Genomic DNA, 13,012 nt, shown 5'->3' on the forward strand with positions numbered 1-13,012 from the left:
GTGCCAGAACTGCTGACACACCCTTAGCTTAGAACCAACATTGCTGCCTTTCTCCATCATCAAAAAGCTGGGAGTACCTCCCTGTTATTATTCATCCATCTTTATTTGTGAAAGGAACAAGCTGGGAATCTAATTCCCAGAGTGACGTCTGATTTAGGATTAACTTCATCCATCCCTCTTAACGAAATATCAAATTTGGGATTTTTGCCCAAACATGAATGCATGAAGTCTGATGAAGCCAGCCTGATGAATCTAGGGGATTGATTTCTACCAAACAAGTTCTTAGGAGCTAGAGAGAACTGAAGTCCTGCTATTGTTTGTGCATGTCACCTCCACACTGTCCTGCTGTCCCCTGTCCTCCTAAAGCTTCAAGAATATGGCTGTCACCTTTTATCTTCCAGCACAGAGCTCCACGCGTGTTTACATCCTGGTTTTCAACACTAAGAGAACTGGGTAAGTTAGCTGAGTAAAGCTCTTTGCTAATGCCACCAGATCACTTGCGTTCTCAACCCGGTGTATTCCTTCACTTAGTACTGCAGCCGGCCATATGTACACGCGCACACACCAGCTCCCTACTCACCCATGAAACCCCAAACTATCAGACCGTGGAATGACAAAAACAGGGCTTGCAATAATCCAAATGCTCTAGAGGGTTAAAACATCACAGATGAATGGGAGGAAAACGGGCTGACAGCCCAAGGACAAGCATAAAAGCTGTCAAGATGCAGGATAAGAAATTCCTTATTAGTTATTTATATGCGTTTGTTCGTTACTCGCACAGAAACCTGAAATCCTCTTCACAGGCCAAAAGGATGGGGAAATCTTGAAGCAAAAAGAAACACAGAATAAAGGACTTGCAGACTTGGGAGTTTAACCAAATACATGTCTGACTGAAGATGTGGGGAAATGCACAAGATTTTATGTAGCAGGTGACTCACTGCAAGGTAGAGTATGCTCAACCACCACATACCCGTGGACCTCCAGAATCCTGACTCTAGAAGAACCGTAAGAGGGGAGCATCTCAAAGTATCGTAGTAAGGAGTAGGAAAAGTTAAGATGTAAAGCCTCAAGGATATCCTCGCCTAAGGAAAACAGTACTACACTGCTTGAAGCATTAGAAATCACGACAGCAAACACATCGCTTCTGACCTAGATCATTCAGGCATTTTCTCAGTTCTGTGGCAGCTAGATGAAGCTACAGACCTTTTTCAGGACTAATGAAAAGTAATGTTTCTTGATGGACAGCACACTACAAATGCAGCAACAGGTACATCTGGACAGGCAACGCGGGATTAAAAAAGACAGTCGAATGTCTTACCTCTGACCATAGTAGCTCTCAAAAAAATGTTCCTTCCACAGCTCGACCTTCTTTTCCTTTTCTATTTCTTGCCGTATTCTTAGCTGCATTTCTGGTGTAAACTCACCTGCAAAAAGCAATAAAGGATATCTTCAAAAAAAGCTACGGATAAAATGAATCAGGATAACCACAGCAGCCTTCACGCTTGCAGGTGAGAGTCCTGTCTCACAGATGTCCCCTCCACTGCTTGTGACACTGTAGCCCTGCCTGTGGTACTTCAGCATTTCTCCTGAGCTGCAAAGTGTTTCTCTGCTGCCTGCTCCTTGCAGTGGATGGGCAACAGCTTTATGCCTGACAGTCACAACTCCTTTCCCTGTCTGTGTCCGCTCTGGCTGCCAATAGATGCTTTATGTGAGATAGCGCTTATTAAATTAATACAAATCTATACACAAACTTATGTTGCATGTATGCAGGCACTACGTAACTGCCATTTTCTAAGGATCTGAAGACATTGCCTATGCAGATGGCAAAGCAATGTGGCTCCTTGAAACGACAGTCGTGGATGAAATATGCACGCAAGAACATCAAAGGCTTCTTGCCCAGCACAAATGAAAGAAATTACTTCTGGCAACAGATGCTATTCTGTCGCAGGCAGGTGGGAAACAAAAAAACCCTCTCACGCATCTGAAGTGCACATTTCACACGTACACGTACTGTGGTTTGTAAGAAATGTTTCCTAATCTCAAGTCTGAACCCTCCCCGATGCAGCTTTGAACATTAAGGTTTGTAAGACCCTATGTTAATATTTTAAGAGTTCATCATTAGACCACAAGAAAGCTTGTTTTTGACACAACTGCAGTGCTTTGATGATAGACCTGTGACCTTGAGCCTCCAGACTTCATTCATTCTCAAGGTTTATCTAGTTCACACACCATTTTGTTTGTGCTCTTTAGCACTGGAGGAACCAGTTACTAGAATCAGATCTTTTCCAACACTGCAGTTACCAAAGAGAGGGGATTCCTTAAAGAGATTAACAGAAATTGGATACTTCCATCATTGCACAGTTTGTTTCTCAACAATTTTCTCCCATCAAATAAGGGGATCATAAGAAATTCTGGCTGAGTTTGTTCTCCAGGCAGTTATCAAAATATGTCCAAAGGAAGCTAAGAGCGTGTCCCTTTTTAGTGCACTGTTACTTGTCAGTATTAAATCAGGACAGTCATCTTTTCATTGCAGCGAGTACAGAGGGTCCAAAACAGAATCTCTGGTACGTCAACTTTCTTTTCTATGTTTGTATAAACTTGGTCAGGTACATAAACATAGAAAGTCTGTTGCACTGAAAACAGTGAAACGCCTGCCTTTACTTAAGAGTACTTCAGCAACAGGGTACAAAATTCATTCATTTGAAATAGTCTCTGCTGTAGCAGTGAATTCTTGGATTTTCATTGCTGTGGTTATGCCACCTTTGTCTCCCAGCTGGGAGATTTCAGCTGAAAGCATACATCTGATGGTATACGACTGCTTAGGCTTACGCTGAGCACAAAGCAGTCACAACCTACGTGGCAGCTTGCAGTCAAGTGGAAGCAATTTACTTATGAACATCTACCAGAAGGTTGATGGGGACCTCGGGAGGTCTCCAGTCCAACCTCCTACTCAGAGCAGGGTCAGCTTGGCCTCCACCAGGTCGCTCAGGGCTCTGGCCAGTCGGGTCTTGAAAACCTCCAAGGATGGAGAAGGCACAACCTCTCTGGGCCCCTGCTCCGCTGCTGGACTGTCCGCAGGGGGGAAAAGCTTTTCCTTATAGCCCATCTGACTCATTCCTGTTTTGTCTTGTCCTCCTGCCTTGCACCACTGTGACAAGCCTGGCTCCATCTTCCCGATGGCCTCCCTGTAGGTACACGGGGGCTGCTATCAGGTCACCCCTCCCCAGCCTGTATCGCTGCCAGGGGCTCCTCCTTCCTGGGGGCAGGATCCTGCCTGTCTCCAGCCTGTCTCGGTCCCACTGGATGGCAGCCCTGCCCTTGGGCATATTGACTGATCCCCCCAGTTTGGTGTCCTCCACAAATTCCCCCAGGGTCATTGATAAAGAAGGCAAATAGGACAGGTGCCCAGACAGGCCCCTGCGGTCTCCGCCTGTCACCAGCCTCCAGCCGTGAACCATAACTCCAAGCTTGACCGTCTAACCAGCTATTCACCCATCTGGTTGCCCACCCATCTAGACCCTCGTGTCCCAGCTTGGATACAAGAGTACTGTGGGAGACAGTTATCAAAAGCTTTGCTTAGGTTGAGGTAAATGACGCCCACCGCTCTCCCCTTGTTCACAAATTCAGTCATTTTTAATGCCGTCAAGCTATTCAGGCATGATTTACCCTTGGTGAAACCACGCTGACTGTTTCCAATCACCTTCTTCTTCACATGCCCAGAGATGTGCTCTAAGAGGGCTCGCTCCATGACTTTCCCAGTGATGACACGGAGGCTGACCAGGCCTGCATTTTCTCAAGATAAGGCTGACCAGGCCTGCATACGTTAAATAATACTGCGGGTGACCCCAAACAGCATTGCTATGAATCGTCAGTACCTTGAAGAGTAGCTGAAGAAAGCCTACAGGACTGCTCTGCCCACAGTGGCATCACGCTTTAATTCTCGAGCAGAGATACAGCGCTCAGTGAGAATGCCAGTGGAGATCTCCAGACTTCACCCTCATCGTTGCAAGCTTTACCACCGTAGCAGGTTCTACAGCAGTTTTACTCTGGTGAGAAAGTCTTTGCGTAAACATAACTGCACCCTCTAGATGTGTAGACATGAATGGACAAAAGGTCTTCTAAAAAGCATTAAAGGGAAAACGCTAAATGATGGTGGCTAAAACTGGGCGTGGTTTTAACAATTAAACAGATTAGACAGCTGAGTTCTACGCCTTCCTGTTTACTGGCATAGATACACCCAGAATCTACAAGATATATAGGGTTATTCATACAGAATTGGATACATTTTCTACGGAAAAGCCTCTTAAGAGTCAATCATCTGGGCATGCGTACATGATATTCCCTTCTTCTTAAAGTGAGTCATGACCAGTGCTATAGTCTTTGTAAAACTCTGGTGACAGGCTGCATGGTTCAGTTCTGTAGAGGAAATGGTCCCTGCCCACATGAGTGAGCGCACCTCTGATGATGCGATTTGATCAAATCATGGAATTAAGCACCTCTAAGTTCAAGATGCAAATGACTGTTGAAGGTGCAGGAGTCCTAGAGATTAGTGAATGGCTGACTTTATGTTATATAAAAAAATCATAGCTCAAAGGACTGACCGCACCAACTGTGGCTAGACGACTTTGCTGATGACAAAGTGCATTACTCTGGGAAAATAATTTACTTTCTCCACTGAGCTTAGCAGTGGGCTATATTTAGCTACCGCAACTTGAGAATAACACAGCTCTACTGTCATTTCAACAAGACTTTAAACATTTTTCCTTCTTTTCTCATCTCTTCCAGAGACTTGCTCATTTTTCCACATGTTCAAAAGAGAACTCCTTACTGCAGGCCCTCTCTGGCCTTGAGATTACATAGTTCTAGGCTTGCAGTTGCTCTCATGGGCTGTATTGACTACAGCTGTCTTTACCTAGTAAGTCACTCCAGTGCTTCAACTCCTCCATAAAATATCTTTTACACGTTCCCCTAAACATTCACTAGCTGAAAGCCTTCTAGCGTTTTGCTTTGTTGTCTGGGGAAGTTTTACCTTCTGACAACCTCTCCTTCCAGCCTTGGGCAGCTGAAGTGAAGAACTCGTTGTTGAGCGCAGAGCCACTCAGCTTCATCAGACCATCCGCCCCAACCTGGAATACACGACAAAGCAAATAGGATTAACTAGCTGGAAAGACAAATGTCACATGTTGTCACATGGGATCTGAAAACAGAGCAAGAGTCCCAACATTGCCACAAATCTCTCTGGAATCTGCCTTTAACTCACTCAGAAGAAAAGAAACAGCCTTCTTAAGGCTGTGGAGGAGCTAGGAGGCTGTGGTAAATTTTCCTCATCCTTGCTTTAGCCCAATCCTCTACAGTCCTGCTGCTGCACAAACATACGTGAGCAGCAGATGGTACAGGTGGCAAGGAGAGGCACAAGGAAACAGAACAGCATAGCCTCTGAAAAGCTTCTTCAGATGCCTTTTGCCCTGCAAAATGAATGCAAGATACCACCTGAACTACCATCCAAAGCAACAGCTCTGCTGTCTTCTGGTGAACAGAAAGAAGTGCATGAAGGAAAAGCAAGGACATAAAAGGTGTCGTATAACAGTAAGTTTGAAATGTATATAATCACAACCGTGGATGCTTCAGGAAAAACAGGGACAAATGAAGCTCAAAACCCATTCCGTCTTTGAAATATGGTTAACCAAATAGGGCAGCCATGCTATAGAGTAGGACATAAAGGAGAAAGCATGAGGCTAAGACTGGAACATAGCATGGTGGGAAATTATAACCAGGGTAATAAAACATATATAAGGTTTGCTTTTGCTCTTTATCCCACAGAAGTAAATGTGGAATTTCTCTACCAGAAACACAAAGATACACTTATCATTCAGGAAGTCGCAAAAACTTGCAGTGGGCAAAACTGATGTGCTTCCATTTCTTGCATAAATAATAAATCAGAACAAACGAGCAAAATCCAACTGTCCAAATGTAGGCTACATCTGATTACACTGGGAGATCTGCACAGCAAATGTTCAACAGTGCAGGATTTGATGAAGAGAAACGCTGCTTTTCCTGAGGCAGCATTTGTGGTGCAGGAATTAAAATGATGGAAGTGATCGAATAGAAGGTTTTGTAGGTAAGCTTTAGTTAGAGATTTTTAAGTTTTAAGTTAGGAGCAGCCATTACAGGGATTACAAAAGCAGAAATTTATTTTCTAGTCCAGATCTCTACTGATCGACTACAGGGAGCGGAATTCACAAGACTGTCCTCTACTGCACATACGGTGTTGCCTGTTCCTTGTGTTGGAGGACAGACAACTACCGCAGGGCTGACTGGGTCGTGCCTCAAAGTGCCTGCTTTCTCTTTCACAGAAGCACCAGCTGCAATAGCTCAGACTGAGTCACTGCCGAGCAAAACACAACAGATATGTGACCTTTCACAACTGGCATGTCCAACGCCTTCACCTCTCCTCCTGTTTACTGCAGCAAAGTCTGGCATTACTTAAAGCACACATCACCACTTGATGTGGTGGGCTGCTCTAGGACATTTACTACAGTGAAATGTAAAATTTGTCCTTTCAGGAGCCAAGCAATATTATTTAGTTAGTCAAAATTTGTTCTCAGTCAAATTCTAATTCAATTTAAGGACAATTAAACTTAAAAGTCAGGACAGAAGTGTCTTACCATCTGCTGTGAGGTTCTTGCCAGGAGACTCCAGCTGCAAACTCCCTCACATCATATTTTGACACATACCTAATTATTACAAAGGCCACAGGACTTATAAAACAATTCCTTCAAATATTTGTTGGATCAGCCTCGGACTAACAAGTCCCTGACGAATGCTGATTGAAGATTAGAATTTATGAGACAACATAAAATGTGAGAACTCCTCCTAACTCCAAACGAACACTATCTGTTCAGCAAAGCACCCTCTGTAAAGCAGAGCACAGTGCAGCTGCCAGACCCATACGCATCACGAACATTCTGTGAGAACCCAAGAGCAGCACAGCTGTGGAGATGGACAGAACTTCACGAAACATGGATGTCTGTGCTGTAAGCGTCTACGGCTAAGCTGGTGTCCCTTCACAGTTTCTAGTGATCAAGACAACAGAGTGTATGGAGAGAGGGACTCGGTTCATCTCACCCTGAAGCAGACACCTGTGTTGGGTCACAGGCTCGATTGTACCAACTGGATTTCCACTTTCTATAAAAGGAGCCCAGAGTAACTAGCTGAGACGTAGACTCCTGGGAGGTGACTGAGGTGCGTACACACACACATCTAGTACTAATCTGAACACCACACAGAAAAGTATCTTCAAGGGACTTGCAGATCTGAGACAGGACATACAGAAGATTTCCATCTGGAGTGGCATCTTGAAGCCAGCTTTGATATCTAAAGAACATTTTAAATGGCTCTAGGCACATATGTTAAGGCATCTGAATCAACACCCTTACAACTGAAGTGGAAGCATAGCGCAGAATCCCACTTTGCTCTGAAGCTCCCAGCCAGTTGGGGTAGGAATGCTGAAGACAAACATAACATACGAGTAAGGTAAAGGAAGGAAGTGTCCTTGTTCTGTCTACAGCTTTTCTGGTATTGAGCATAAACAGATTGAACTTCACTTCCTCAACTCATTGTTTTTCCCCCCTTTTACACGCAAGTGCAACATTTGCTCTTTTCTTGTCTCTTAGTATCATCCCTGCCTTCCACAAGCTGCTGAAGAAAACGGCTGTAACGTTGAGATTGCTTCAGGCAGTTCTTTTACGTACCCCTTCGGATGAAATTCATCAGATCCAGCTGAGTTGAAATAACTGTCTTAGCCAAAGATTCTCTTAGCTGTTCTTTCAGTACTGAAGGCTGAGCTCTTACCCCCTTATCACTTATGTTAATTGTTCCAGTTACCACCAACTGTTCAGTGAAGAGCTCAGTGAAAACCTTCACCGTTTCTTCTGTGCCACTCCCAGAGCAAAGGAACCCATTCCCCCCCACCAAGTACTTCTCTGCTTTTCCAAATTCCTCTCTTCACACACGAAGAGATCTTAGACAGACAATCCACAAAAATAAACTGCCTTCAAGGCTGACTCACACTGCATGCTTGGTATCTTTAATCTAGTGTGTGTTTCGGGCCAGGACACAAGCTCAGGGAGCAGATCAGGCCTACTCTGCAATCTGGACAGTGTGAATATGCAAGAGAAAACTCATTCAGTTTTCACTTTACCAAATTCAGAATTTGACAGCAGTGACACAAGGTCATGAGAAACAGAGGAGGCTGGAACTAAATGGCAGCATCTGTTTGGGTATTCTGTGGGAAGGCACTAGTCTAAAAGGCGGCAGGGTTAATCCTGCATTGAAGAGCCTGGGAGAGGACCGGCGAGACGAAGATGCTGAAACCGCTGCACTCCCATCACCCCATGCCCTCTTCAAGTCCAGTGTAACAGAAACATTGCTCTCGCTGTAGATGGGAACATGGAGTTGATTAAACAAAGTTAAGCCACTGGTTTATCAAACCTGAATTCTTTTTTTCTGGTAGCAACAAATACCCAAATGAATCACTGAAGAATTTTCCAAATTTTTTTACACTGTGCACAGAAGAAAAAGTCTACCTCATTAGACAGAAACACAGTATTTGGATGTCTAGTCTGAATTACTTCTGGAGATGCTCCCTACTGACACCTAAAAACCTAGCTTCTCTCCACAACAGAAACCATGACATACCTGCCTGTCCACCTCCGGCAGCAGCAGCAGCAGGCGCTGCTGGCATTCTGTAGGCAGAACAGAGAATGTATGCTTGTTGATCAGTGCCCGCAGGTTTGTGTTCACGAGGATGGAGTCGGGAGTTTCCACATCAATTTCGGCACACTTTGTTCTCTTCAGCTGCCCTGCGATGAACCACAAAGACGTAAGTAACATCCTACCTAAGAGAGGATTAAAGGCTCCTTTGGAGTTCACTGTACCTGAGCTTTTCAAAATGCCGTCTTAGTAATCCATTTCAAACCTTGACTTGAAATACACGTTTTACCTTTGCACATACAGTTAAAAACAAAGTGTGGGAGGTCCCTTCCAGCACAGAAAATTTCCATACCCAATATATCGTAGCCTGCGTCAGTTCACCTGACTTTTGTAGGAATCCTGGCTATCTGGGGACTGGCAAGGAGTCTTTTTCAGGAGGGTTTCTAGAACTGCTTTTAGCCACATCAATTTTCTATTTTAAGCCTCTAGCTAAGGTCAGTTTGTTCCTCGGCATTTCTTCTTGGACTTTCCTGCTTTGTTCCAGCACAACCACTTCAGAATTTCATCAGCTCATTGTGCTTGCGTAGAAACCACAACACTAGGCAAAGCCGGAAGAATGAGTAACTATTCTCCTTCCTTTTCTGTGTTTGAAAGCCAGCAAGTCCAGCATTAATCCTTATGCTACAGCCAGCTTCATGTGTGTGCTGCAAATTCAGAGAAGAATAACAAAGAAAGCATTTGTACCGTGTACTCCATTTCCTTTGGATTCATCCACTGGCTATTACTGGCAAAATACCATGTGTTTTGAAGCTTAGATTAGAAGTGCATTATTAGCAAAATGGGTAACATTAAGACAGACCCTGCTCCCCTGACTTCAGGCATGACAGTAATTATTTTTAAGGTAACAGTACCTAACAAAATGCATGCCATGGAGGCTTGCGTCATTAGGGGAAGCTTGCTCTATTAGAAGTCATTCAGAAAATGGCTCTGCAGGTTTATATCTACCTACGTTGCAGAATTTCCTAATTACAGGGGACAAATGAAACATGCCCTGAGAAGTGCCTATCTTCACCAGTGATAAAGGAAATCTAGAACTATTAGCATAGATAGAGACCTCCCCATATCCTTAAGTTCACCGAGGTCAAGTCCATCATTGGTATATGTAAAAGAAACCACAAAAGGTCAGGAGGGCTGAGAAAGACCTAATCTCAATGAATGGGAAGGAAGCCAAGTAACAGTGGGGCCTGAGGTATAAAGAGCTGGGAAGGAATTTCTTTTTTCTTTTTAATGTTATCGAAGTGTCTTAAGTACATTAAAAAGCCTGCTAAATAATGCAAGTCCCTTTTTGCTTCTCAAACAGCAAGCTGCAAATTCACAGGTAGAAACCCCTGATGATAAGAAATGAGAAGAGGCTTAGTTGCATATGTAAGGTTTGAATTATTTATCCCAATTCACACAGCATACTAGCATTACCTTCCAGAGTTGTCCAGAAGTCACTTTAGCAATGGAATTAATTTCACTTTAGCAATGGAATGAATTACACATTTTACTCAATTTTGCTATTTAGGCTTTTGTTCTGTCATCAGAGCAACCAAATCTCTGTAAGCAGAAAAATAAGTATCTTACTTGCATGGAGTCTGTCAGATCTCTGGAATGGTTTCTTCCCCAACCCTGGCAAGGAGTTATCAAGCTTAACAGAGGGAGAGGAACTGGAGGTGGAGTTCTGAGGGCTGCTTGACTGTCCATCTGACTGCTTTCCTTCCCAAGCTGCACAGGAAATTGAAACATTTAAACACAGGGATGTACAAAGAAATATTACACGAGACATCTGTTTGGACTGAAAGAAAGATTCTTTAACGTGCATGCCCTACTCCCAGCAGCTCTGGGACAAGCACCTCTAGGATACTTATATTCCTTTATTCTCATAGCACTTGCTTCCCAACAGGCTGAAAGTAGAAGACCCCTTTGTAGCTACCAGACTGTCACAAACTAAAGGGACGGACAGCCGTTTCATTTACAGTTTGAGTCTCTTTCCCAGTTAATCCCATCTTATTTCCCGTCTGTATCCAATCCAGTAATGACCTTGTTAAAACTTCCTTTCAGAGGCAGCTTTAGTTTCTGTTAGAGTTCACTGTCAGGAAAAATATCTTCATACTTTCTGTGTACTTTCTAAATTTTAACCTACTATTGTAGCTTTTGTTCTTTTAGACCACCCTCAGTAATTCCTCCTCCTCTTTCAAATACTCAAAAGATATTTTCGTGTCCTCCTCCAAAGTCACTACTTAGCCAAACTAGACAGATTTCACCACTATGATTTCTCCTTACAAATCACTGCCACCCACATTCTCTTTTGTATAGCAGTATTTTTTCTGCCGGTGGGAAGAGCTCCTTCCCTAGATTCTCCCCGCCTCCCTTTCCCTCCTCTTAAGTGAGATGAATTAAGAACAAGAGCCAGTCTTCCCTCTGCTCTCTTTAGGTTTATGTGCAATAACAGGTACTCACTCAAGTATGAAAGGTACTGAAGTCCCACACCTCGGAAGAGAAACTCCACAATACACGTGATTAAGTCACAAACTAAACAAATGCTGGCTCTGATTAATGACTTGCACTAACCAATTCCTTCACCCAGTCTGTGCCAACTTTGTCCCCCATCTGCCTCTCTTACTCTCCTCTCTGCCTGGTTCCTTTCCCCTTCCTTCTCCTCCTTACACTAGCTGTTCCAGTTCTGATTAAATACATCCCTGAAATTGTGGAATCAGTGTGTTGCTTTCTATCAGAATATTGTTCTCTCTCCACTCGTATGCTTACTTTACTTCTCCATCTCAATATATCGCACTGTCCCGGCTGTGAGCTATTTCTATGGACTATCACATGGATAGGAGGGGAAAAAAGGACTCCATGGATGCTGATGAAAAACATACAAGCGCCACTCACATTGCAGTAACGTTCAAAGGCTTTTACAGTAATCAATGTTCAGTCTAACTGGAGGCTGCATAAACACACACTGTTCCTACCCTAAATCAGTCGAGTAAGGCCACAGCAAAAGCCGAGGAATACGGCTTTCCTGAGACCACACATGAAATGAGTTCGATCCTTAACTGCTTTCTGTCCCTTATAAGGCCTCTCTCTACCATCTCTGAAAAGAAATGAAGATCACGGGAGATTCCCCACAACTAAGAAAGGCAAATGCTGCACCCACCTTCAAAAAGGGCCAAATAGACAACCTGAGAAAACACAGCCTGGTTAGCCTCACTTTTCTCCCGGGGAAAATCATGGAGTGACCCCTCTTGGAGCACATTTCTGGTCACACGAAGGAGATAATGATGACTGGAAGCAGTCAGCATGGACTTACCATGGGTAAATCATGCCTGACCAGCCTGATGGCCTTTTGTGATCAAATTACTGGATTTGTGGATGAGGGAAGAGAGGTGGATGTCATTTACCTTGACTTTAGCAAGGCATTTGACATTGTGTCCCACAATACTGTATGCAAGCTGGGACATTAGGGTCTGGATGGGTGGACAACCAGATGGGTAAGCAGTGGGTGAGGTGGCCAGGCTTGGAGAGTTGTGCTCCGTACTCTGCCTGGAGGCTGGTAATGAGTAAGTGCCTCAGGGCACCAGTCCTGGTTCACATTTTTATTTGGAGCACTTGCTGAAGTTTGCAGGTAATGCCAAATTTGTGAGGCCCAGTCACTCAAGGGCAGAGTTGCCACCAGTGGGACCGAGCCAGGCTGGAGGAACAGGCCAGCAGGGACCTTACAACGACAAATGCAAAGTCCTGCCCCAGGCAGGCAGAGCCCCTGGCAGCGATACAGGCTGGGGACGGCGCTGCTGGAAGGGATGTGGGGGTCCTGGCAGACACAACCCGAACTGGAGCCCTGGCACCAAAGGCCAAGGGCATCCCAGGCTGTAGCACCACAGCCAAAAGATCAAGGGAAGTGATTATCCCCCTTGGCTAAGCGCTTGTTAGACCACACCTCGATTCTGTGTCCTGTTCCGGCGCCTCTAATACAACGAAGACATAAAAACCAGGAGCAAGCTCAGCTGAGGGCCACCAGGATGCTCAGGGGACTGCAGTGATGGCCCTGTGAGGAGAGGCTGAGGGACTGGGGCTTGTTCAGGCTGGAGAAGAAAAAAAGTTGAGGGAGACCTAGTAGTCACCACTCTGTTCCTAGCGGGGGGCCAGAAGGAAGAAGGAGCCAGGCTTGTCACAGTGCTGCAAGGCAGGAGGACAAGAAAAAACAGGGAAGAGTCAGCCAGGACATAAGGAAAAATTTTACCCCCCTGCAGACAGTCCA

The 13,012-nt window shown here is 44.6% G+C and overlaps 1 protein-coding gene across 3 annotated transcripts in view; it reads right to left on the reverse strand.

Annotated features, from left to right (window-relative positions):
* The window catches only part of ASXL2 (ASXL transcriptional regulator 2), a 132,634-nt gene that overhangs the window by 14,138 nt on the left and 105,484 nt on the right, over positions 1-13,012 (reverse strand). For all 3 annotated transcript variants that reach the window (XM_072858133.1, XM_072858132.1, XM_072858134.1), the window contains 4 exons: positions 10,339-10,479; positions 8,698-8,861; positions 5,030-5,126; positions 1,319-1,424 (listed from right to left, as the gene is read on the reverse strand). In XM_072858133.1, the coding sequence (XP_072714234.1) occupies positions 1,319-1,424; positions 5,030-5,126; positions 8,698-8,861; positions 10,339-10,479 (508 nt within the window). The remainder of the gene's footprint in view (positions 1-1,318; positions 1,425-5,029; positions 5,127-8,697; positions 8,862-10,338; positions 10,480-13,012) is intronic.

Source organism: Ciconia boyciana, chromosome 3 (assembly GCF_034638445.1).
Source record: "Ciconia boyciana chromosome 3, ASM3463844v1, whole genome shotgun sequence".
Classification (NCBI taxonomy): domain Eukaryota; kingdom Metazoa; phylum Chordata; class Aves; order Ciconiiformes; family Ciconiidae; genus Ciconia; species Ciconia boyciana.